This window comes from Trachypithecus francoisi, unplaced genomic scaffold (genome assembly GCF_009764315.1).
Source record: "Trachypithecus francoisi isolate TF-2019V2 unplaced genomic scaffold, Tfra_2.0 Lachesis_group8, whole genome shotgun sequence".
NCBI lineage: Eukaryota > Metazoa > Chordata > Mammalia > Primates > Cercopithecidae > Trachypithecus > Trachypithecus francoisi.
In genome coordinates, this window is record NW_022681473.1 from 52,304,953 (window position 1) to 52,332,233 (window position 27,281).

The 27,281-nt window shown below is 43.8% G+C and overlaps 1 protein-coding gene across 10 annotated transcripts in view; it reads right to left on the bottom strand.

Annotated features, from left to right (window-relative positions):
* The window catches only part of TEAD1 (TEA domain transcription factor 1), a 278,975-nt gene that overhangs the window by 60,634 nt on the left and 191,060 nt on the right, over positions 1–27,281 (bottom strand). For 3 of the 10 annotated variants that reach the window (XM_033204081.1, XM_033204089.1, XM_033204090.1), the window contains 8 exons: positions 21,943–22,007; positions 19,519–19,581; positions 19,367–19,429; positions 4,646–4,657; positions 3,703–3,837; positions 2,484–2,530; positions 1,551–1,612; positions 221–345 (listed from right to left, as the gene is read on the bottom strand). In XM_033204081.1, coding sequence (XP_033059972.1) covers positions 221–345; positions 1,551–1,612; positions 2,484–2,530; positions 3,703–3,837; positions 4,646–4,657; positions 19,367–19,429; positions 19,519–19,581; positions 21,943–22,007 — 572 coding nt within the window. The remainder of the gene's footprint in view (positions 1–220; positions 346–1,550; positions 1,613–2,483; positions 2,531–3,702; positions 3,838–4,645; positions 4,658–19,366; positions 19,430–19,518; positions 19,582–21,942; positions 22,008–27,281) is intronic. The other 7 variants (XM_033204083.1, XM_033204091.1, XM_033204092.1 and 4 more) reach the window with 5 other exon arrangements.

A 27,281-nucleotide genomic window follows, 5' to 3' on the forward strand; every position in this document is an offset into this window, starting at 1 on the left:
GGACAGTAATACACCTCCAGTTCTGCTGTTTTCTACAAATCTGCCAATAGGAATCCCTTTTTACTTAATCAAAAGGCTATTCTTTACTAGGCCTGTTTTCACACAGGATATTTGTCAGGCATGGAGCAGGGGTAAAGGAGGAAAGAAAGAGAAGCAAGAAGGTGAACAGTAAAAGGAAAGAAATCCTGGATTCAAGACACACCTCTCTGGGCACACTCACCGAGTCTGGGTCTCGCTGCTGCTCGAGAAAAGCTGAAAATTCCACCAGGCGAAGCTTGGTTGTACCAATGGAGCGACCTTGCCAGGCAGGGACCGAGGGAGCTGGGGCTGATGCAGGCTCAAACCCTGAAAAAGCAATTGTCACCTTTGATGCTGGTCACTCACCTCCCCTTGGGCCTCAGGCAAATACTGGAATAGGGCTCTACAGATGACCCAGAAGGAAACGCCATCAGCCCCCTCTCCACCAGGTCTGGCGGGGAGAACTCAGGTGATGATAGATGCTGGCTGAGGACCCCAGTGATGGTGAACAGTTAGATAAGCACAAAGCACGTGTTCCTCATTAAGCCAACTTCAGCTAAAGTTAAGGGCTGCAGCATGAGGACATCCATCCTGGACCGAGGGGTCTACTTGGGGACCAAGCCAAGAATGACGGGATAATGAGAAGTGAATGCTTCCAAAGACTTCCTGTAAGACCGGGACATGCTGCGCACTTCTTGTGTTTGTCCATCTTCCTGAAGACTGTGGTCACTAGCACTATAGAATATTCTCTCTGAATGCTCCGTGGTACTGGGGAACAGGGCAATATGAGAAAGCATTTTCAGTTTGGGGAATCCGTAAGGGAGAGCAGACTTTTATACTGTATACCTTGAGTAGTGCAAAGGAGTAATTCCACCAAGCCTCAAGCCAGTTCAGTGGGACACGCTGGAAAGACAGCCTCAATTCCTTGTGCTGTGGCATCTGCCTTTGAACCTCTGAGGTCAAGCAGTCACCACTTCTAGGCAAAGTGTGGGACGTGCTTCAGGCTCTCCTTCTCTGGGCCAAACAGTGCAAGGTTTTTTACACACACATGGGGGGACTGGGGGTATGCTTTGTGGGGAAGGAGACAGGTAGGCTGGACAGATTCATGTTTTCCACTTTGAGCTTCCATGTACTCTCTCCTTTAAAGAAAGGTAGCGGGACCAGAATCTACTTATCTAAGAAAGGGTGAATGAAACCCTATCTACCCTCAAGACTTAGACTGCCTAATTTGGTCAGTTTTTATTGAGGAATATGCTGCAGCAACTTCACCTTCTGAGGATAATCATGATGAGGCTTCCTGTTTCTTAAACCATCTGAAAAGCTCTTGGGAGATGACTGAAGGGAATCGGGACCTGGCAGAGGTCACCCCTGTGGCCCTCCTGAGCTCCAGGCTACCCAAGGATCCTGCAAGTCAGGGGCAATGTGCAGCTGTGGCAAAGTTGAGCATCTCTTGACTCAGGGAACAAAGTGCCAGACCCAGCTGACAGCTGTGTGGGGCTGTGCTCCCAAAAGGGAGTTTCAGGGAGACTCACCTGGAATGGGGGCTGTGACTGCTGGCTGGATGGGGTAGGCCTGCTGCACAAAAGGCTTGACGCTGGGAACAGAGAGACGGCAGACAGAGTCAGAGATCATACCTGCAGCAGCGGCTATTATCCAGGTCCCACCATGACCTCCCAGTGGGAGGTCCTTCACTGCTGTGGTCCCTGCCTGCAGGTGGTAGCCCAGGTAGAGGCAGGTGGTAGCCTCTGCCTTTGCCCAGGCAGAGGCAGTTGTTCCATAAACTAACAGAGACCAGCAGCCAGCTAGGGATCAAACCACCAAGCCTCATGCCAGTTCAATGAGACATGCTGGAAAGACAGCCTTAATTCCTTGTGCTGTGACATCTGCCTTTGAACCTCTGAGGTCAAGCAGTCACCGCTTCTAGGCAAAGTGTGGGACATGCTTCAGGCTGTCCTTCTCTGGGCCAAACAGTGCAAGGTTTTTTACAGCATACAGGCAGGATTTCCTTTCTTTTATCCCAAAATAGCCCTTATTTTCCAGTTTACTGATCTTTCTTTTCTTGGCCTCAAGGCATCAGTAGGATTTGTCTACTGGCCACCCTACCACAGGGCCGGCCAGAATGAAATGGGCTAGAGGAATACCTGTGCCGCCCTTTCTTAGGCAAGAAAGACCACAGCTCAGCCTGCAATACCATGAAGGAAGAGGGGTTCACTTCTTGATTCCAGCTGGACGACTGCTAATACTTAAGGTGGTAGTGAGGTGCTTCTACCTCTCCCAGGTCTGAAAAGCCAATCTCTTTCCTGCTAGGGGCCTCAGTAGACAATAAGAAGGAGATGCCTTCTGGGACTTCAGTGTAATGCTCCTTTCTCCTCCAGGCCCTAAGACAGTATGGCCCAGGAAAAGCTCTCCCCAGGTGGGCTGGGACCAGCCCCTAGTTGTCAGTGCCCACCCCTCCTCAGACTTACTCTTGTGAGGATCCTGGCTGCCCTGTTTGAATCATTCCCGGCCAGAACTGGAAGGCAAAATGCAGAGGCCTCAGACTTACGAGTTTACTTCAAAGCATAATTTAGGAGCCTACGCATCGCAACTCCTGCTAAAAGATAGCAGGTTTGATCACCCAACAGAATCGCCTTGCCAGAGTGCAAATGCAGTCACCACTTGCACAAGACCACAACCTATATTCTTGGACTGGCAACTCAGAGCTCCCTTTAGCTCCTCCTTCCTGAAAATCCCCCCAAGGGCAGAGGCAGGCAATAGCTCCTCAGTGTTTTCCTTACACCTAAGCAAAGATCGGGGTGTGCTACAGGGGGCTCACAAATATTTTAACTGATTGATTTATCCATGTACCCTCCCTCCATTCTGAAACATTCCCTGCATAATATTCTGCCTCAACAGCAGCACTGAAGGCCCAGCAAGGCAGAGGACAAAGCTTGAACAAGGCCAGGAGCTCCAAGAAGCAATGCAGGCAGCATCTCCGCAGCGAGCTTCCCTGCAGCGATTGGTGTGGGCTGGAAAGGCAGCATGACATAGAGGAGGGAAAGAGCAGCCTCAGGAGTCAAGCAGCCCTGGGGCTGATTCTTGACATCGCTATCCATTCCACTAGGATGCCAGCTATCCAAACTCTTGTTTTGCTACTGAATAACCTCAGCTTTTTCATCTGCAAAATGGCAATGACAATAAGAAGCATTTAAGATTACCTGGAGGATTGAGATTACAACATAACGCTTCTCTGCCTTTGGTAGGTGTCAAAATTGTAAATGTGAATAGAATACCTTGTCCCTTTAGGGGCTAGTTGCCCCTGAAGACAGAGGGACAGAGACCAAGGGCCAGGAAAAAGATAAAGAGAGAAGAGGCCTAAGCTCAACCCAGAAAGACACATTTAATTCCATGTCTTCAGGGACTCAGAATTCCTTCCTCTTCTGATTTTCTCCCTCTTCCTTTTCATTTTTTCTTTTCTTCTTCTTCTCCTCCTCCTTCTCCTATCCCTCTCTTTCTCTCTAGCTCTCTGCCTCCCTTCCCTCCTTACTTGCACCACTTAAGACTCAGTTATCAGTTAACAAGGTAGCCTTTGCCCTCTCACATACCTGACCCACGTGACAAGAAATGGAGATGGGAGGCTTAACACTGGCCCATGCCAACCCCAACCCCAGCAGCTGTCATTACTGGACTGAGCTCATGACTTACCCCTGGCGCCCCCGGGAAGGTCGGGCGTGGAATCCCAGGCAGCCCCAGCTTGTTGTGAATGGCAGTGGCCGAGACGATCTGGGCTGAGGACATGGCTGCCATGTGCTGAAGGGCCTTATCCTTGGCAGTCTGATCCTTGAAGGTGACAGTGACACACCGACTTAATACATAACGCATGGCTACCAGGCAGGTTACAGAGGCACAGCCACGAGCACATGGACTAAAATACAGAGCCACAAAATAGGCCAAAAAAGCAAACATGCATGGATGAATAACACAGCCAGAAGGCTAAACCACACTCAACCTACCGTACCTCTCAACATTTACTGGGAAGACCCAATGGGGCAATGCTTTTTTGTAGGGATTAAATCCATTTTCCAACAGAATGTGAAGCCTCTCAGAAGAGTGTACAATGTATTTATTTAGCTTTTCAGCTTCTAGAAGATTTCTCCAATTACTTAAAACATTTAAGGAAGAAAAAAAAAATAAAGGATCTGCTTTTAAGCAAACGGATGGGAGGAGGGGTGAGCGAAGACATGTAGCTGTGGACTGGGGTAGGACCGTCCACAGAGCTCGAGGAGCCCTATCTGTGTGTCCTGGCTGTCACAGGGCCACGGTCCCAGGAGCTGCTGGGGTCGTGCAAGGCCTGGAAGCCCTGCAGACACCTGGTTGGGGAGGCTCAGAAGCAGCAGGGGGTGGGGGTAACAGGGCCAAGCAGCATGCTGGCGGGGCGCATGCTTTCTCAGGTATCCCCGCCGTGGGGCTAAGGCTACATGGGTTCGCACTAAAGCCAGGAGCCTATGGGATGCTACAGGTACGTGGTTTCTCCTTTTCCTAAACAGATCTTTTCTAGGAAAGCCAAGGCTAATAACACAAAGCTAGCCAAAAAAGTCTGCCAAGCACAGCTAAAATACAGAATACTCAGTTTGGTGAAAATACTTACCATGCTTGTTACCTGGATACAATAATAAACAATTTGTTAAAAGGATTGCATACAAAGGGATGTTTTTTTTTCTTCTTTGGTTAAAAAATATATATATATATATATATATATGTATGTATGTACATAAACATATAATAATTGGGAACAATAAAACGCATAGGGGTGTGGGCCTTCTCACATTTTAGGAAGGATCAGTGATCCAGATGGCTATCTAGAAAGGCAATGATTGAGAAGGGCACCCAACAACAGCAATAATAAAAAACTACTCCCCAACTCCTTTGCACTGGTTCCATGGCTTCCCCAGGACAGACGGAGAAATAGTCAGCCTCCAGATATGAGACAGGCCCAGCAGGCACAGGCAGGGCTTTGAGCCTTGTAGGCATATAAAGGCTCCCGGTGCCAATAGAGGGTCTATACTCCAGGCCCAAATGCCATCAAAGCAAAAACAAAATGGTGACATCAAAATAAAAAGAGTGCTTTCCACCTCCAGGGAACGAGAAAGGGAGCTTCAGGCTAAGACAGCAAGTACCAGCAGAGAGGCTGCTAGAATGCTTACTGATATACACAAAGGTGATGGAAAAAAACACATCAAGGCGTCAAAAGCAAGGCCAAAGGAGTTTTTTAAAAAATCAAAGCCCATAAACAACTAGGGGCTTCTAAGAAAGATCTGCTAGGTGTTCCCAGGGTGTAGATACTACTTTGCCCTATGACTGTCAGGAAGACCATGTGAATTTGCAAAAAGCTTACATTAACCTTTGAAAAACAGCCAATAAAGAAAAAGGGAGGCCGGGCGCGGTGGCTCACACCTGTAATCCCAGCACTTTGGGAGGCTGAGACGGGCAGATCATGAGGTCAGGAGATCGAGACCATCCTTGCTAGCATGGTGAAACCCCGTCTTTACAAAAAATACAAAAAACTAGCCAGGCCTGGTGGCGGGCGCCTGTAGTCCCAGCTACTCGGGAGGCTGAGGCAGGAGAATGGTGTGAACCCAGGAGGCGGAGCTTGCAGTGAGCTGAGATCTGGCCACTGCACTCCAGCCTGGGTGACAGAGCGAGACTCCGTCTCAAAAAAAAAAGAAAGAAAAAGGGAAAGGGGAAGGGCCAGGCGTGGTGGCTCACACCTATAATCCCATCACTTTGCGAGGCTGAGGTAGGAGGATTACTTGGGCCCAGGAGTTCAAGACTAGCCTGGGCTACATAGAGAGACCCTGTCTACACAAAAAATAAAATTAGCCAGGTGCAGTGGTGCACTTCTGTGGTTCTGGCTACTCAAAAGGCTGAGGTGGGAGGATTGCTTGAACCTGGGAGGTCAAGGCTGCAGTGAGCTGTGTTCATCAAGCCACTGTACTCAAGCCTGCGCAATAGAGCAAGACCCCATCAGAAAGAAAAGAAATAAGGAAGGAGAAAAGGAAGGAAGAAAGGGAGGGTGGGAGGGAGAAAAGGAAGGAAGAAAGGGAGGGTGGGAGGGAGAAAAGGAAGGAGAAAAGGAAGGAGAAAGGGAGGGTGGGAGGAGAAAAGGAAGGAAGAAAGGGAGGGTGGGAGGGAGAAAAGGAAGGAAGAAAGGGAGGGTGGGAGGGAGAAAAGGAAGGAAGAAAGGGAGGGTGGGAGGGAGAAAAGGAAGGAAGAAAGGGAGGGTGGGAGGGAGAAAAGGAAGGAAGAAAGGGAGGGTGGGAGGGAGAAAAGGAAGGAAGAAAGGGAGGGTGGAGGGAGAAAAGGAAGGAAGAAAGGGAGGGTGGGAGGGAGAAAAGGAAGGAAGAAAGGGAGGGTGGGAGGGAGAAAAGGAAGGAAGAAAGGGAGGGTGGGAGGGAGAAAGGAAGAAGGAGGAAGGGGGGAAAAAAGGAAAGGGAGGGGAGGGGAAGGGAGAAAAGAAAACAGAGCCTAACACTTCCATTTTTTTTTTTTTTTTTTTGAGACGCAGTTTTACTCTTGTTGCCAGGGCTGGAGTGCAGTGGCACGATCTCAATTCACTGCCACCTCCGCTTCCCAAGCTCAAGTGATTCTCCTGCCTCAGCCTCCTGAGTAGCTGGGATTACAAGCATGTGCCACCACACCCGGCTAATTTTTGTATTTGTCTTTTTAGTTGAGACGGGGTTTCACCGTGTTGGTCAGGCTGGTCTTGAACTCCCGACCTCAGATGATCGACCCGCTTTGGCCTCCCAAAGTGCTGGGATTACAGACGTGAGCTACCGTGCCCAGCCACATTAATTTTTTGTGTCTTATGTATTAATCTGGCTGTGACTGAAAAACTAAGAAGCCTCAATTAACAGCTTTTCATGGATGCACAAGGTCTTATGAACATCTGTAATGACACCTCCCAAGGCCGAGTGACACTCCAAGGACCCTGCAAGCTGACAGGATTCTTGGGTCTCAATAGAATGATCAGAGTGACTCAGAATGATCCTTTCGCTGATGTTATCTCCTTCTCATCAAATGGCATTCTTCGACTTGGGGCTCCATTTGCTAATCTGTCAAACGTTCTAACCTAAAGCTAGCTTCCTCAGCTCACCTTTTAAGATTTGAAACATTTCAGATACTGAGGATGCCAGAAAAGGGCAAATCTTGAAGTGGACGGGATTTTATGATAAACTGACAAACTGGGCCCACACACGCAGACCTCAGTGTCAGGCAATCTACCGTTGGCTATTCTGTGGCTTCATTTGCTCCACGCTGGTCCATTCCCTCAGAGGGTAGCCCATGAACAGAAACCATGGCCCTAGTCACACCTACTCCATTCCCCATCGCCACCACCCTGACATCAATACAAATCCATTGGTTTCTCTTTGACCAGTCACTTTGGACTCCAGCCCCCATGCCACTCAACCCCTAACGAGGGGGTTATAAATGCTCTCAAGGCAGATTTCTGAAACCGAGGTAATGGCACAGGTATGACCACAGGTGCCTTCCTCAGCACAGAATAAGCCTTGCAACTTCTCGGGGGCCCAGGCTAGGGGGATTGGAAAATGGCAGCACAGACGTCTTGTCTGCCTGACTGACACATCTGACCAATAACTACAACAACTTGAGGGCTTGGCTCCATTCGAGAACATCGTGGAGCCTCTCACAGACCCGAAGAGTTCCACGTGTTTGAAGTGCTGCAGACAAAGGCAGTTCTCCTTGGCCAAATACAGAATCTGTTTGTGCACACTTGGGTGGGGCGACTCAGGAATTCTAAGTCCAGGTCCAAATGGAAATGAGTTCCCTGCATCTCCACATTCCGCTTTACTGAGCTGCTTGACATCTGCCAGGCTTATTCAAAATCATTTGAAATCTTCATCCAAGTTTGATATTCTTTTTTGAAACAGGGAACTCAGTCAGTGTAGAAAAGGAGAAAAGCACCTATCTTTGCTGTTTGTCACACAGCTTCAGAACATGATCTTTTTCTTCTGTTAAACAAAGTAAGGTTTGACTCTTTCATTACCCAGCATTCTACCAGGTACCTAAATGAAAACAGGAGTTCAAGAGCAGGAGAACAAATCAATTGCTTTTATCGCACCAACTTGTTCCAAGACTATAAAAGGTGTACCCACGGGAGTGTCCAGAGACCTGGCTCCAAACCTGTCCCTGCCTGACATTAATGAGCTGCATTATGTGGATCAAGTCATTTAACGACTTCTAAGTTCTTTATTTACAAAATTAAAAGTTGCACATTATTGTCTAATGTCCTTCCAGGTTTAAAGGTACTTGTAGCTATGAGGGTAAATTCCACTATAAACAAATACTTTTTAATGCATATAGTCAAGGAAACTACTAGTGAGAAGATGGCAGGATGTTAAAATTTGGGCAGCTCTTGGCTGCCGTCCTAATAGAAAGCTAAGTGTGGAAAGGAAATTTTATCTCAAGTAGAGGTTCTTTCTGCACTTGACCTACCTATTTGAGAATGGGCAATTTTCTGCAAATGGACTAAAATGCCCATACCAGTGATTTCCTACCTTTTGTGGTTGATCTACTCTGACTACTCATTTAATTTTTATAACATCTCCCCTTTATCTACAATATATATTGAAAATTAAAAGGATTAAAATGTTTTGTTTAAAATCTAATGTGACCCTGGAAATAATAAGCACCACCAGGGATATCTTGAAATCAGAACCAAGGGTCTGACTAGAGACCCACTTATCCTGAAATGGGAATTCAAAAGGATGCCAAGCTAAGAGATTTCAATGGAAGGATCTCTAAATTGTCATTTTCAGCCCAGAGATAACCTGCCTGGCTTTGAAAAAATAACTCTAAGTGTCAGACTCGAGCGAATTGCTCCTCTGTGTCACTCTGGTCTAATATCCCAGACTTTGAAGCATTCGACTCTATCCTCACTACTCATCTCCGCTCTAAAGAGGAGGCGGCTAACCTATCCAAACAAGTGAAGCTGGGTAAATTCAAAAACATGCTACATTTGTACACCACACTAATTTTAAGATGTTTCCACACCAACATTTCTGAGATGTGGATGATATTTACAAAGGATGAGCACACATTGTTTGATCCTGGAAAACTGTTAGGTTAATACTGAATTATGCTCTACAAAGTCTTAGGTTACAGGAAATATTCTGAGAGACAGAGACGGGGCGGGAGAGGGGGTGGAGAGAGAGCACGCACGTGCATATGAGCAAGAATAAGAAAATTGCATCCTAGAAAAAAGTTTGGACAAGTTCACACTGACTCCTTATTACTGATTTTCTGTCCCTCTATCCCTAAGATTACAAAGAATGAGGCCATAAAAAGCCAAATGTCTGGGGAGTGGAGAAAGAAAAGGGAAATCTCTCTTTTCCAATTGAACCCCAATCCAAGCCCATGACCTACAATGCAGAAAACACTCATGGAGCAGGAACCATGGGTCTATGGACTTTTGATGGGGAAGACGATGGTTTCTAAGAACAAATGGTCCAACTGACCTGAGACTCGGGATGCCTGTCTAATCATCTACCCTACTTTTGTCATTATCCAATTTCCAGCACACCATACTCAATGGTCGTGCTGCCTCTGCTACATGGTCCAGCAGGCTGTGTCACGCATAAACTCCTCAGCCTAAGCCTTACAAATTGTTATTGTTCCTAAGTAAAAACAGGCTTTCATATTTCATGAAGCAGAGCAAGGTTACTGCTGCTGTAGCTCTCCGTTCTGCTGACTGCCTCCTTTTTATGGTTGAAATGGACACAATGTTTGGAAAATATCTACATGTAATATACATGACAGGAGGGCAGCAGTATCATAAATGCACATGGCTGGAGTGGTGTACTCTTAAAACTCGAGGACATCTCATGGATCATTCTGGATATCAGAGGAGTCTTGTTCCCTTCTCTTCCTTCTGCTTCCCGGTTTTTGATTATTCTGCAAAATCAGTTATTTCATACTCTATAGGCATTACCATGAACAAATTTTAAAGATAATATAAAAAGGTTACATGCTTGCATATACAATATGATAGCTGCCATATACGGAATTTTAATGAACAGTATAAGCAATACCTTCCAAACAGTTTATTCATGGGCCATAATTTCAGAATTTAAAGATAGGATTCCAATCTAATTTATTCATATAGAAGTCCATCAACTACATTAGAAAAAATAGTAAAGTCAAAAAACGACCATGGATTCAAAAACTCTTGACAGTTATTAAATGTTTTTTCTCCAAATGTGCCTTAACCAGCAACATAACATAGTGCAAGGGAGGAAAGACAGCAATTTGCTTACAAAATCACTTTTTCAGAAAAAGACAAAACATAAAATACTTTCCTAATAAGTAATTTTGCAGATGTTGTTTCTAATTTTGTACTATGTGGATTCACATGACCTCTGCAATTACTAGCCATACCCCTTGAGCAGATAAACATCACAGAACTGTATTATGGTTTTGGAGAAAGGATGGAGGGCACTTTATTTTTTTTTCCAGCTATGATCTCTAATTTGCTTATCATTAGAAAAGGCAGGACTAAATACAAAAGGAGGCTATTTCGGTCAGGTAACAGCTAATGCAGAGGACAGAAGGCACATTCACGCTTCTCCTGACTTGCTGCCTAATAAGTAGCAATTAATTCATCTTATTGTATTTCCAAATGCCAAAGACTCCATTCACATCCAAGGAAAAATTTTCAAGGCTTTTACCATTGTTCATTTTTAAATATACTCAGCTATATTTGGTATTTTATAACTGTCAACAGCGTTTCCTTTAACTCTGATGTGGGGCTTCACATCATAAAGGGTTGTAGATGAGAATTAGAGATGAGTCAACTCAGGTGTGCCTCATGACTCTCTCCCAGGAAGCCTGGGATTTAGGACAGCTTCATCCAGATCCAGGTGTCTGGGAGAAGGCACCCTTCTGACCTTAGCCCACTTTTCTCTAGGAGGTGACAGCAAGGAGCCAGAGGAACCCAGGCTCAAGTTAAGTCCCAGAGTGAGTCCTTGCTCCCATTGTTTATCTTCTGTTTCCTTCAAACATACAGACACAATGAAGAGGGCTCAGTGGAGGGAGACAACACAAAGCATCCCAAGTCAGGAAAATGAACCTCATCCTGGACTAGTACTCTCTGGGAAGGCAGCAGGACATCCTGCGAAGAGCTTGGCTTTTGGTACCAGATATCCCTGGATTAACTTCAGACTTGTGACTCTAAGCAAGTCAGTTAACTATTCCAAGCCTCTGCGTCCTAATTTATAAATCGAAGATAAAAACACTTCCATTCAGGACTGCTTCAAGTACTTGGCACGGTGCCTGCAGCCTTGGCCCTGGGTGAGCCTCCAGTCTACAGGGCCCAGGTGACTGACTGGCTTTCCAGGCTGGATCCTGCTCGGGATCTGAAAAGCTCAGGAGCCCTAGTCCTCACTAGATAATCTTTCAAATTGATGTCACTCTAGGGCATGATCTAAGTTGGAGGCCAATTAACAATGGGTTTTCTCTATGAAGAGATAAAAATGTAGAATGAGGCTGTTTCTGTTGCCCTTAAAAAGAAAATCCAAACCTGGCTCAGTTCACACAGAGTTATCTTTATCTACATATTCAGTGCTCTGGCTCCCATCGTTAATTTCTCCATCACCACACTGTTGGTAAGTGGTTCTAACTGAAGCCTGAGAAATTGTCTCCAATCTTAGTTTTTGTTCAGTTAAATTAAAAACAAGGTAATAAAAATATCTTTGAGGAGAAAGGGTATATATCATAAATGCAAAAGAACTCCCCGTGAAGACTGGGAAATGCCAGGAAAGATTGTATCATTTCCCAAATCCTGTGACAAGGCCAAGTGTCTTGGTGTGGACACAGACAAAGGAGGTTGTTGCTCAGGCTTTCCTTGCCTCCTGCACTGCTAACAGCCAAGTCCTGAAGGAGCAGAGTGGCTCAGGGGCTTCACGGGGCACCACAGAGTGAAGTGAAGCATGTCTACCTTCCCTGTGGACAGGCCCATTCCTGGATGGAATCAGTGATGATACAAACATGATTCAGCAGTGTGGACTTTAGCAATGCCCCAGTGAAGTTCTTGAACTCAAAAGAATTAAATCAACAATTTGAACTTTAAGCTCTCTGCTTATTGGAAGGAACAGCAGATTGGAAAGAATGGCCTGTTCAGAAATCAAATCACAAAGGCCACCAGGGCGAGAACAAGAAAACGGCCCTGGGGGAGCACATGTAGCTCATAAATTAGTCACCAGCGACTGGACATAATCAGAGGGGCTCACGTCTTTTTCTGCTCTACTGGGATGATGCAATGTCAGCAAGTACAGGTTTTTCTTCAGTACACATTCAGAGCCTGGCACGAATACATCTACTGCATAAAATGTATTCCTGCTGAGGGGAGGGCATGGCGAAGACTTCCTTTCCTCTTAGTTTTGTCCCGAGTCATACACTCACCCAAACACACTGGAGAAGTGAACCAGAAGGTGGTTTGGCCCATCTTCATGGGAAGATGGAGATGGCCCACAGTGTGGTGGTGCTTCCCAGACCTTGGCTGTGGCTGCCACAAGCTTCTGAAAACAGCAAGAAAGGATTGCCTTTTTGCTGCTAATGGGGAAAGAAGGACTCTGAGCGGGGTCTGAACAACTTCCTAGGGCAACTGAACATACAGAGAAAGAGACTCAGGCACAGAACTCTACAAAGAAACTCTGAGTAGGAAAAAGACTGCTTAACACATGAAGAACGCTTCTGCATTCTTTCTACATGCTAGGATAATAAATCCCTGGAGCTTAAAAGACCAGTTAATGACTTTTTGATGAATTAATGGTGAGTGAAACAATTCGAAGTAGAGAATAATTTCTCAGGCTGTGAGCTAATCCTCAGACATGCTGCTGCTTCTCACTACTCCACTGGAGATGCCAGTAGGGACTAAACTAAGGGAAAGGGCGAGATGGAAGACAACAGGTAAAGCTGGTGTCGGTGACCTTGCTGTCTCTGCAGTTGGTGACACAAGGTCCAAGGGAGACGTCTAACTCAGCGTCTTCGGGTCCTTAAATGGATATTCCACAGGCCTAGAAGCCTCTTTCACACTGCAACTGCACGGATTCATCTTACACTTTAGAATTAGACTCAGGCCCAGCTATGGGCTATGGGTCATCTATAAAACCTACCCCCTTGAGAGCAGTGGGTCAAAAAGGTTTTGTCTGAGTAGGAGGCAAACACACAGCACTCCTATCACTGAGAAACAACTCCTTCAAAGCTAAGCTCTCTTCTAGGCCTGTAGTTAGTACTCTAGCTTCTGTTCTAGACATTTTTTTTTTCTTTTTTTTGGAGACAGTCTCTCGCTCTGTCACCCAGGCTGGAGTGCAGCAGTGCAATCTCGGCTCACTGCAACCTCTACCTCCCAGGTTCAAGCAATCCTCCTGACTCAGGTGCACACTGCCAAGTAGCTATAACTACAGGTGCACACTGCCATACCTGTCTAATTTTTTGTATTTTAGTAGAGACAGGGTTTCACCGTGTTGCCCAGGCTGGTCTCTAACTCCCGGGCTCAGGCAATCTGCCCATCTCGGCCTCCCAAAGTGCTAGGATTACAGGTGTGAGCCACAGTGCCCAGCCTTGTCCTAGACATTTTGAAAATGCCCCAGCCTCACGGGCGGTGGGGGTGGGGGAGCGGGGAGAGAAAATCCCCACAACTCTGCATGTATAAATTTAATTTCCAAAATTACTATGCTCTGGCCACAAATGCCTTTTTTTTTTTTTTTTTTTTTCCCGTTCTCCATCTTACCAAGCTCTTGAATCTCAGCTTCAATCTACCGGCGCCTTGTCTCTACTCTCCCAGCTTCTCTGCTCCTGGTTCACTGTCTCCTCGCATTACTCCCTTTCTAGTTCAACCATCCCCTATATTTCCCGGACCTCGTATCTCTCCTTTGCAGTCATGGTCTGTATCCAAGGTAATCAAATTGTTGGCCGAATCTATCTTAACTTAAGCTGCTAAAAATCCCAGAGGAAAAGTCTCATGTTGGTGCCAATGGCTATTGCACAAATTCATGGTAGACAATTGGGCAAAAATCGGCTGGGCACAGTGGCTCACGTCTGTAATCCCACCACTTTGGGAAGCTGAGGCAGGCAGATCACTTGAGGTCAGGAGTTCGAGACCAGCCTGGCCAACATGGTGAAACCCTGTCTCTACTAAAAACACAAAAATTAGCTGGGTGTCATGGCAGGTGCCTGTAATCCCAGCTACTTGGGAAGCTGAGGCAGGAGAATCGCTTGAACCTGGGAGGCGGAGGTTGCAATGAGCCGAGATGGCGCCACTGTACCCCAGCCCAGGCGATGGAGTGAGATTCTGTCTCAAAAAAAAAGGACAATGGGCAAAAATCTAGGAGCAAAAAGAGAAGAGAGTTTTCACTGCATTTGATTTTCTAAGGGAAATAAATGGCAAGGAAAGACACTGTGGGTGGTAGGAAAGAAAGATTAATTTTGGTTGAAGAAGGAGGGCAGGTAAGAGGAAAAAGTACAGAATAACGTTTGCCACTTGATTTTTCATTAAAAAAAAAACTTATATAATGAAAATGATCAATTCCAGATAGTATAAACTTGAGTGTTCAATATGTTATTCTCTGTACTGTTTAAATTTTGTATGTTTAAGATTTTGCAACAAAAACTTCATAGTTAATTTTGATGCACACTCCTAGTTAATTACCATTACTTTAAGAGAACCCAACTTTTAATAAGTTAATTTTTAAATGCTGCTATTGAAAATCTTTCTGAAAAATTCTGGCACGCAATACTTTTCAGACTTCATAAGGACAGAACTTATAATTTATTCGTTAAATACAATGAGTAGAAAAAACTACAGAGAGGGCAGAGAGCACTGAAGCGGGGAGCCAGCCAAGGATGAGTGCTAAGCAGCCCCGAGGGTGTGGGTTGGCCCTTGGTCCTGGCCTGCGACTCTCTTCCCCACTCGTAAAGCAGCCCAGGAATTAGCCTCCCTGACTCCAGCTTGGCCTCCCTCTTATTAGCTATCCTGCAAAACCCGGCTAGGGAGGTCTTTTCAGAGTGTTAATTTGTATGAGCCCTGTGTACACCCCGAGGTCCACAGAAGAATCCCTGCTCCTCAGTGGGATGATCGAGGGCCCTTCCCTTAGGCTCCTCCAGTCTTACCTTCCACCGTATGCCCCCAACTACACAATGTTCTTCATCGTCCCCCAGATAGTCCCAACTTTATGGAAATTCTCTGACTTTAACTATGTTTAGTTCTAACGACACTTCTCCGTGAAGCTTTCTTTAATTCCCTCACTCTCAGAATGAATCACTCTTTTCACTTGGTCAGCCTCTGCACTATCCTGTTTAATTTCTACTGCAGAGCTCCCTAGCTGTGGATACCCACTGGAAAAAGTAACAGAAAATTTCAGCATTCCTCAAGAACACAAACTCTGGATTCAATTCTATTGCCCAACATCTACAAAAGGACCTAGAACACACTTGGGTTCTCAATGAAAACCACTGGACTGAATTCAGTAATCATTCCTATGCCTTTCAAGTTCAAATCTATGTTGAAATCTTAAGACTTTCACTAGAACAATTTTTTTCTTTACTAAAATTTAAGTCTACACATTTTGGGGGTGATCTAGTACACAAACAGCACATTGAGAACAACTGCCAATTAGCAGAAGCATAAAGCTGACCTTTAGAATTTATTCTAACAGATTTCCAGAAGAGTAACTTTTGTAGCTAGGATGACTTATCTATCAATGTGACATCAAAATGACCACTCTCTCCTGGAGTCTGTTTTCTTCCGAGGAACATGGCAGAACTTAGAAACTGCAGAACTTAGAAACTACAGAACTTAAAAACATGGGCTTTAAATGGGACACAGGAGCTGTCTGTAAAGGCTGGAAGGGACAGCATAGGAGGTAGACACCTCCTTTTCCTTCTGCCTAAAACAGGTGGTTTTTCAAACCTGATTCAATGGAATAGCCCAAGAGGCCATTACTAAGGATTTGAGAGAGAAAGTTTCCATTAGAAACGTGAGTTTTGCTACTTTAAAAAGGCTAGAAAACACCAGCCCAAAGAACTCTGCCACACCCTTCCCTGGAAAGTAAAGAGAAGCTTATACGCAACAAGGTTCACAAGGAAGACACACCTGGCAGTGGCCTCCATTGTGGGTAAGCCACTTTTCCAACTCCACAGAGGGACAGACAAATGCAAGCCTAGCTTTGGTTTTCAAATGAGGAGCATAGACTTTTGTCTACCCCTTCCATGTCTGAGTTTGTGGAGAAGTGGTGACCAGCCTGGCTACGGCAGTGCCTGCAAGGGTAGTTACTGGGATGGTCGGCCACCAGCCACCTGCTCCAGGAGGCCTTTCTACATCTTCCCAGGCAAAGCACAGTGTCTATTTTAAGCTTGGATACTTCCTGCCACTCCCCCCCTGCTCCCCACCCACCCAGAAGCTATCCTTGTTGTCTTTTGGGATGACCTCAATTTTCTGTAGCAAGTTTATCTCATTAGCTAGCATGGGAGGCCAAAAAGACCATGGCTATCAGCCTGACCCCATGATGACCTTGGTAAAGATGCTTGTCCCTGCCTCCTCACAAATGTGCTATTAGACTCCAGAGCTGAACAAGGGGGTATGGATGGAGCTGGGACACCAACAGAGTTGAGCCCATATCCTGGTAATGGCTGGTTAGGAAGGTTAAGTATATGGTCTTTGAGATAAAATGTTCATGGAGGGAGTGAAGTTCATGGAGGGAGTGAAAGCAGCACCAACTCCTGCAAGCAGGTGACAGCCAGCCTCACTCTCTGCGACTGTCCTAATGCCCTCAGAGTAGTGACAAGCAGTTCTGTCTCTAGGACCATATCATCCCCCCAGTTACTGATGACCCTCACAGCACCAACCCAAATTAAGTCCACATTTTGACCAAGGGCTCAAAGTTAAAATGTGGATGCCAAGTGAAGGGCTAGTAGCAAAGGCTGAATGCCCAGCCCCAAAGACTGTGAGGGATGACAGGGTTAGGTACAGTGTGCTGGCGTGAAGCCCTCTGCTTGAAAACATTTGCCCACCTCCACTAGATAAAATTTTATCTAAAAGAACAATTCGTTTAGGGTGTAAAAAGATCTGAGTTCAAATCCTGGCTTCACCACTTACTAGGAAGGCTTTGTGACTAGTCAATTATACTCTCTCAGCCCCCATTTCCTCAGTATCATGCCCCCAAAACAGAATACTGCAGTGAGCTTAAATGAGGGAGCACGTATTAGGCTGTCTTTCCTGTTTCAATTCCCAAAAGTAACAGTACACTCTCCAGGAAGCTCATCCCTGCACCCCACATTTCATTTCGGCTGTTCCTGCTAACACTTACCCAAAGTGCTCCTCTAGTTTACATTCCCATTTACATGGCCAGCTCCCTGAATAGGAGATTGGCTGTTAACTGCCCATCACAGTGAGCACCATGCCTGGAACACTCAGTTGGTATTAGCAGATGGAAAAACAAAGGACTCCATTTTTCCAAGAACAATATGGTAGGAAAGAAGGGAAGAAACTACAAGAAGACGGAGGTGGTTCTTGGAGCTTAAGTGCTGAGCCAGTTGCTATCCTACTGCTTCTGTTTCTGTCTCTTCCTTGTGCCTGCCCCAAAAGAGAGTGGCCCAGGGCTGAAAGTCAAGGGAATGTTTCTTTTTTATTATTGTTAATTTTTTTAGAAACAAGCATCAATACAGCTGTGTATTTTTACATATGTACATGTATAAAGCAACAGAAAAATTGTTTCTATGGAAGAAAACTCTAAAATTCACCAAGTGAGAAAAAGACTGCTTCCTATATCCCATGGGAATCCCTTCTGAACAGAAGAGCTTTATTCATCACCTACAGGGCTTTCAGTCTAGGGCTGTGTGCCTGGTAAGTCCACAGGAACCACATAGACGGTGCAGAAATACAGCAATTCATATCATCACAGATGGAAATAACATTGTTATCTGTAAACTTCTTTGTACATCATTAATTCATTAGCTCAGAGAAACTAGAAACAGAGTCAGAACTTGAGCAAAAACTGGGGTAGTTACATCCATATAGAGAGTATTGCACCTTTGGTTAAAAAGCAGGATCTATAAAGTTATCTTAGTCTTCCAACTGCTCAGCCAGTGCAGCTAAAAGCCAGCCACCATCAGCCACACGTGAGAGCGAGCCAGCATGCTGCCCACTGCAGAGGGCACACCAAATGCTCCTTCCTAATCACTTGTCCTGTTCCACAGCCAGCCTTGTTTGCATAAAAAAAAGTAGAAGGACTTTGGGAAGAGTCGCCAGTGTTCACCACTCAAGTGTGAAACTGTACTGTTTTTTAGTTCAGAACAAAAACACAAATTTAATTACTGTATAGAAAAATATCAGAACAAAACCAAAAAAGGCACATGGGAAAGTTATCAATATGGGCCAAAATCAATTTTTATTATAAATGAAGGCTCCTCCTTGCAAACTATAATCCCTTTGCATTTCTAAAATAGGGCACTACAGAAAAATAAAAGTCAGGTATGTTTTATTGTAAATTTTATAAAGGAAAAAGTAAGAAGCTGTATATAAAAAATTATCAATGCCCCCATTTTTCCTATAAAATATATTTTGAGACTGAAAAATGAGGTACAAGTAAAAAAAAAAAAAAGTAAGTAAACTCAAGTACAAATGAAACTGCAAATGAGTTTGATCAAGAGCTTTTCCATCTCTAAGATCTATCTTTTTTTAAAGGCCACTCCTCAGATTTCTCTTAATAAGAGCACCATTCACTTAAAAAACAGTAGTAAGCAATGTGGAAGAAATCTCGCTGAAAATACTCTGCAGAAAGAGACATGCATGAAAAAGACGTATTTTTTATAAGTCTTCGTAAAAATACATCAAAAGCATGAGTTAAAATAATCTCTAAATTTTTTTAAAAGGTAATTTCATGACCACTTTGGAAATGATTCTAAAGAATTTTACTTAATTTTGCATCTCTGGACTTTTCTTTTTTTAAGTTTTTCTAGCCCAGGGCTGCTTGGTGGACATCTGAAGGTTAAAAAAAAAAAAAAAATCACGTTTCTGTGCTGAAAAGTTATCAAGAAGAGCTCTCTGCTGCATTTGCATTGTTATTAGGAACACACACACACACACACGCAAACACACGCACGCGCTCGCACACACTGAGTTTAATGTGAGGCTAGTACAGAAACAGAGAGATTAAACACAAAGAAATGTAAACAGCTCTCACATGCAAGGAAACTAGGTTACGAGAATCCCAGCACCAGGCATTCACCAGTCACCATGGAAAACAGGAAGTGAGATGCATAGCAACCACAAGCCAAAAAGCAGAAAAGCGCATACCTTTAGCTTGGAATGAAAATCACGAGATTTCCTTCTGGCAAGAACCTGAATGTGACTAGACACCTGCAGGGTAGGGGAAGGGAGGAAAACAAAGGAAAAGCCTGTAACCATGGAGATGAAAAGCCCCCTACAAGTGGGCAAGCCAGACGTACCTTAATGGCGGCTTGAATTTCTCGAACTTTCTTTCTTGCTAAGACCTGTATATGACTAGACACCTACATTGTTCGGGTTTATGAGGGGAAACAAAACAAAACAAAACAAAACAAAAAAAGGAAATCAAATATAAAATCGCTACTCTTTGGGAGGGTTTTGGGGTGGGGTTGGGGGGGTGGTTATTTGCATCTCAACAAAGCTCTGCAGTTAGGAGTACACAGTCCCAGCCAGACACAAGCCCCCAGCGCTGCTCTAAGCTTTTCATACTGGGTCATCACTGCAGTGACTTGATTCAGGATGAAAATTAAGACTCATCTTAGTTTTCCCACCCGAGAGAAATCATGGGCACTGGGAAAAACTAATTTTGGGAGGGATGAGAGGGGCTGTTTTCATTCTAAAATTAAAAAGGTGGGGGTAAAGGTAAATGAAAATATTTATAGCTTCTCAGTATCAGGAGGGAAAATCCCTTTTTCTCAATTTAGAAGAGACTATCCATAAATTAGCACATTCTGCAGAATCAAAAAGCTGAAGCTGTCAGTTGTATTCTGATCTCATTAAGAGCTCTGGATTCTGTAGCAAATGTTAAAATAATACTGACATGTAAATTAGATCTCAAAGAGAAATGGAAAGACCCAGTTAGCAGAGCTGCTTTTTTTTTTTTGCCCTTATAAATATCTTTAATCCTTCAACTCTTTTGGGTATTGACTGGGCGCCAAGTGGATTTGCATATTATTACAAAGCGAAATGTGTGAATACAGCCAGCCAGCCATCCTGTTAAAAATCTGGGTTGAAAACCACATGGATTTGCTGAACAACAAATTCACATTGGAGAGGTATCACCAACTGCTGCCTAAAAACATCCCCAGGACGCCAGGGCGTGGAAATGTAGCCAAGCCCAGCTTCTGAAACACAATGATTCCACTGAAATTTGCATCTCTTTCAGTGGGACTTGGTTAAATTTAGAAGAGTCCCTCAGTGAAGGGTCACCGCGCAAATGACCAGAGCTCACAGACCAGCAGACAGCCCAGGTCCCGCACTGTCAGTATATAGGTGATTAGATCCACTGGTTTCTGAAATTTACAATCTTCCATTTAAAAGTTCAGCGACTCAGACTGCGTGGTGATTACCCCATTTCCAACTCTCCAGCGGCTCTAAAATAGGATTTATAATAAACGGTCCTTTTATCTTTAACTTTGTCTTTGAGCTTCAATCATTCAATTTTTCTTTTTTCCAATTTGCTCTGGTACTTTTCTTTTTTTAAGTACAGAGAAGCAGAAACTCCCCCATCCTCTTCACCCCTCCATCTGGCTCCTGCTGTTACTTGTTTTCACCCGAATTTTGTTCTTCTGTGATTCTCAGACTTGATGAGGGCCACTAGCATCCCCCAAACAGACAATGCGCTGCCTCTGTGCGCTGGCAGGAGGCCACTTCTCTTTGTGCTGACTCAGCAGCCAGGCTCCCAGGCTGTGGCACAAGTAGCATTCCTGGGGAAGAGCCTCTCCCCGTCATAAACACTCATGAAAACAATTCCTCACTGGGAAGAGAACTGAAATCTGCTGCTCAATCTTAATGAGACCACAGTTTAGCTAGCTTTTTGGTCTGATTACAGTTTTTAAGGTTCATGCCGTATCATTCAGCATAAATCAACATTAAAAAATAATTAATTATTTTCTGTTAACAACTCACCCATGAGGTTTTTGGGGTTTTTTTCCCCCTCCTTTCTTTTTTTGGTTTTAAACACTAATTTCTCATCCGTTCCAATTCTAAACTGGCTCATGTCAGAGATTTGGGCTGTTTTACATCTGAAAGAATGAGGGAAGGCAGAACTCTGACAAAGGGCAGAGAATTCCTGATACTGCTCTGCACAGAGGTATTGAAGTTGGTAACTTCATTTCAGTCACAGCAGCTACTGACAAAAAGCCATCGCTTAAAAAGCAACAGTTCCCTGGACTCACATCATTTAGCATTACATTAAGGCCAGTACTCAAGGCTGCTGGTGTTACTTTTTCATTGAAATTATGACTAATATATAATCGTTCCAGGATTTTACAATGCACAAAATCTCAAAATTTCATGACCTGCAAGTGCATTTGCACCTGCAGTTTTTGCAATGTTCGCAGGCACACATTTTGGGAAAGAAATGTTAGCTTTGAAATACTGCACAGGAGCAGTTCATACACCGTCCTTAGCAGTGACACTTTCCCACGTGAGTATAAAAGGAACTTGTAAGACCACATAATAAAGGGTCACTGAAATGATGAACAGTGAAAACTGAGCCAATTTAAAATACCTCCAACACTGACGTCCTTACAGGGAACTCAAATTGGGGGCTCCTAGGAGCCAAAGCATAGCCAGCCACTGCAGCCAAAATGCCTTTGTGGGCCATTCGCTGACATGCACAATTTCCAGGTGGGTTATTTTACCTGTTTTCTGGTCCTCGTCTTGCCTGTCCTGAGTTTGATGTATCTGGCTATCAGTTCATTCCTACCTGAAAGATAGAAGAATTTACCATGAGGTGGGTTACCAAAAAGCCAAACCAACAAAGCCCCTGAAAGCAAGAAACAGAATTCAGAATCAAGAATTTTAAAATTACAACTATGTGTTTACTAATGCTAGAAAAATAAAACAGCACAATTGTCTGCAAAAATGTTTACCAGGAAAAATTAAGATGAAAGGCATTTAAATTTAAACTTAGACCAGCATCTGAGAACAGAAATTTATCTTTTTTTTCTTTTTTTCTTTTAAGACGGAGTTTCACTCTTATCACCCAGGATGGAGTGCAATGGCACGATCTTGGCTCACGGCAACCTCCGCCTCCCAGGTTCAAGTGATTCTCCTGCCTCAGCCTCCCGAGTAGCTGGGATTACAGGCATGTAATCCCGCGCCTGGCTAATTTTGTATTTTCAGTAGAGACGGGGTTTTTCTCCATGTTGGTCAGGCTGGTCTCGAACCCCCGGTCTCAGGTGATCTGCCCACCTCAGCCTCCTTAAGTGCTGGGTATATAGGCGTGAGCCATCACACCCAGCCGAAATTTATCTTTTTAAGATGTGCCTTTTTATCTGTTTGTATGCTGATACCGAAATGGGTGGTGGCTCACTCATATAAGCAACAAATACAAACAAGGATTTGTCTGGGAATAAACCCACTTCTCTTCTAGTCTTTGATTTTTCATATTCACGTTCATATTCATTTTCCTTCTCATTCAAGTTTCTACTGATAGTTAACTCCAGCTAGAATCACAGTCACAAGAGAATGAATGAGCTGCTGTGGCCATGGAAGCCCTGCAATGACAAGAAGCTAACAGTACAAAAGCAGACATCCCCTAAAGGTAGTCAGTGAAAAAATGACTCAATCTTCTCCAAGTTATATAACCTTCTGGGAAAAGAACGATGCCCAAAAGTATAAACAAAAACCTTTTATCCGTATCCCACCAGGAAACTGAGAAGTCTTAGATAACCTGACTTCAGAAAACCATAATATAATAGGAAAAAAATCCCCAGAAGCTAAGCAGAGAAATGTATCACTAAGATACCATGTGAAATAAAAATCACACATACAAAACATAGGTTCTTCTGAGCAGGTCCTATTTACGACTTCAACTTGCTCTAAATACCAGGAACTGAAATTATTTCTAGATATTCCATACAGTAAATGGAAAACCACCATTTCATAGCACTACTGTTGGCTGGTTTTGTATCAGCTCAGCTCCATCCTTGTGAAAAATTCTTTTGGTCAAGAACAAGTCTGAAGCCCATTGCTGTGGCATTCACTCATGTGCTTTACCAGCCTGAGACAATTGTGCTAAATGCTACTTCTCCTTCAAGGCCTCACTTGGATGTCACTCCCTTGGGGAAGTCTTTTCTAACTGCCCAACTAGGTTTGGTTGTCTTGCTCTACACCCCCATGGTGGCACAAACTGCACTTCTCCTTCCTAGGATGTACCCAAACTGTAACAGTATTTATAACTTTATAGTTAGTTGTAAAATTTGTGTTTGCTGCCTCACTTCTTCCCAGGTATACTGCATACTTGAAGAGGGGAAGAACTCTGTCTTCTTCCTCAAAGTACCCCTAGCATCTAGCACACTGCTGGGCACAGAGAAAAGAATGAATAAGGAAATAACACAGCCTCTACTGAAAGGAAGTGACCATATCCCCCAGATCTTCCTTAGCAGACTAAAGAACTGGAAACACTGAAGACCAACATCAAAATGTCCTTAGGGAAATCTTGGCTGAGAATTCCAAAGACTCTCTCATCACTGCCTAGAATGTCCTATAGTCATGGCTCTGCCCACCACCTGCCAGTATTGGGACTGTGCAGGACATGGTCATCACTGTAAGGCAAAGGAATCATGAAATCTTGGTGCTAGAAAGTATCCCTGGGTCATCCATTCCCATTCCTGAAAGTCTAAGTTCTCATAAGCCTAAGTCAGCACTTCTAAAATTGAGGAAGTAGCCCATTCTATCTTAGAACATATTTACGAATAAGAAGACCCTTCTTTGGGGGGTCTGCTTTAACTTTCATCCCAGATCCTTTCTGTTCCTCTTAACAAGAAGTCCAGTCCTTTATTTATATAACTACCTTTCAGATATTACTGGCAGCTCTCAGGTCCTCCTGGAGTTGTACACAAGCTAAACCTTCTGTGTTCCTTTGTTATCTGACAAGCTTTGGAACACTCCCACACACCATCCTGTGACCATCCTTTGTCTGTTTTCCTTTCAAAGCTTGGAGTCCAGAAGTGTGGCAGTGCTCCTGCTACAGCATCAGAGTGAGTTTATTACCTCTCTCATCCTAAATACTCTACCTCTGTTAATGCAGCCAAACACTGCATTAAATTTTTAAGGAGCACAATAAATTATCAATATATGCCAACTTAAACTTCTAGGTCTTTTTCATATGGGTTCCTCTTTGGATAGTCCCTACCCCTGTTTCCAGTCTTTTTAATGCATAGCTGAGATTTTCAGACCTCAAAACAGAACCTTACATTTTTTCTACTCCATTTCATCCCCTTAGATTCAGTCTATCATTCCTGCCTGCAAGATCTTCTCAGATCCTGCTTCTGTGACTGAAACCTTTTACCACAGGAAAAGGACCTCTAAATTCAGTTTTGAGGATTGCTTTTCCAAGCATTCTCTTTCAAACTTTTGAGAACTACCAATATCCCCTGTAGTGTCATTGCATCTACTTCTCCATCTCTCAGATGGTTGTACAGATTTTGCAATTTGTCTCGAAGGCTTGCTGACAGCAGAGCCCAGCTAGGACTACCTAATTACCAGAAGCCAGAGCTAAATGACAACGTCTGCAGACAAGCCAAGCATCCTCTAGCCTGGGGCCTCACTGTGCATCCTGTTCAGGGCTATTTGAGTGGCCAAGGTGAAATAGATCCAGGGCTCTGTATTACATACAATTTCGTCTGAACCTTGTCCAGATGACAAAAATGTCGCCTACCCTCAAACTTGCTTATTTTCTGGGAAAACAGATGGAATAGTTTGATGGGTGTGACACAAAACCTATAGAACTAATTTTCAATTTCTTGCAGCACTTGGGGTTGAAAGAACAAAATCAATATCCAAGACAGCCCTATTTGACTCTGTACCACAGCCTATACAAATGGCACCCCTTAAAGTTAAACAGTGTCAACTCATACTTTGACTGAAGTACAATCACGTACCACATAATGACATTTTGGTCAACAATGAGCTGCATACATGATGGTGGTCCCATAAAATTATAATGGCATGTTTTTACTGTATCTTTTCTATGTTTAGATACTCAAATACTTGCCATTGTGTTACAATGGCCTACAGTATTCAGTACAGTAACACCACACAGGTTTGCAGCCTAGGTGTGTAGTTGGCTATTCCATCTAGGTTTACGTAAGCACACTTGAGGATTTTCTAACAATGACTAAAATCACCTGATGATGTATTTTTCAGAACGTATCCTGTTGTTCAGTGACTTCTAAAAATTATGACTTCAACAGGTCCTTAACTGAGTACTGTGGCCTGCGCATTATGCTGCAGTCGTTATTTCAATAAAAGCTTGTCTTAACTCTCATGTCCTTGCTTTTCAGATAAGCAAGCTCACTTTTCAAAAACCCATGTTCTTTCTTTCATCTATGTTTCAAGCCATGAATAGTAATTATTTCTTTTAAATATTAGAACTACCTGCTTTAAATTATAAAATCTTCCCTGAAACAAGTCTTAGAAACCTAATAAATTCTCTTAAATGCACTAAAATATTGCTTATAAAACTAGTACAATTTCAACCTTCCCCCAAATCAAATGTCTAAATCAGCTAATTCATTGTACATTTTAATTTGGAAATACAGGCTGATCTGTTATCTAGGCCAAATTTTTTTTTTAATTACTTGAAATATCAAATATACATAAATCCTTTAAATCAAAAACATTAACACTATGGTTTTAATTCTATTAACATTTTCTATGTTTAATTCTAAATGTTTCCAGAATTAAACTATACTTACCCATTTAAAGAAGTATGCCATGCCAAACAATTCTGGAAGATCTTTTTGGCTGTTTGGGATTGTATATGCATGGTTGATATCAACCAGGTTCTGAAGAGAGTCTTGTCAGTGGCCCTGACATGACATCCTAAGCCCTACCTATATTTCCTTCTTTTTTTATTTTTTTGAGACAGGGTCTCACTTTATTACCCAGGCTGGAGTGTAGTGGCACGATCTCAGCTCACTGCAGCCTCAACCTCTCAGCTTCAAGCGATCCTCCTGCCTTAGCTCCCCAAGTAGCATGGGACTGTGGTAGCTCATGGGGACTACAGGCTTGCTCCACCACACCAGACCAACTTTTGCATTTTTTTGTAGAGACAGGATTTCATTATGTTGCCCAGGCTGGTCTCGAACTCCTAAGCTCAAGCGATCCGCCCACTTTGGCCTCCTAAAGTGCTAAAATTATAGGCATGAGCCACTGCACTGGCCCCTATGTGTATTTCTACAGCCCTGCCCTCCAAAGGGCTGAGCTTACAGATTCCACAGCCCTGGATTTTAATCATGTTACTAAGATGCAGCATTTCCTAAGGGCCAGAAGATAAGCAGCACCATCACTGATGTAACTGAAAGTGGTTCTCCAAGCTACACAGCATAGTCCTGCTGCAGCCATGGTCTACACACACACACACACACACACACACACACACACACACACACACAGAGAGAGAGAGAGAGAGAGAGAGAGAGAGAGAGAGAGAGAGAGAGAGATGCTTGATTCAGTAAACCTGATGTTACAAAAATGACTTTCAATAAAGTTAACTTAAATTATTATTTTCCTAAAACAATCCTGCAGTCACCTGGGGACCGTCTTCCTTTGTGCCTTACACCACACCTGTCTAATGTGTCAGAGAGAGATATAAAGCTTCTCTGTAACACAAAAATTCCTTTAGAAATGCACAATATGTCACCTCTTTTTTAAGCCTCAGATGCTGTAGTTGTAGCTGCCCTTGTTTTTCCCACTGGCTGCACATAAGCAGCAAGGACAAACACAGCCTGACCTGTCACTTTCACACTGTGATCCTCTCCAGGCACTGTAATCTAGTTTTTGTTTCATTTTATTTTTTTCCCCTAAATAATATAACACAGTTCGAAGTGAGCCCATCATTGGCTTCTCTTACATCTTGGATTGCCATGGAAATTCTTGCTAAAGAGGCAATACAGAGAGAGATCCCAGCAGAAAGGCATGGAGTTTGCACTGTGCTTGCCTTACCAGATAGAAGACCAGTTAACGTTGTTGT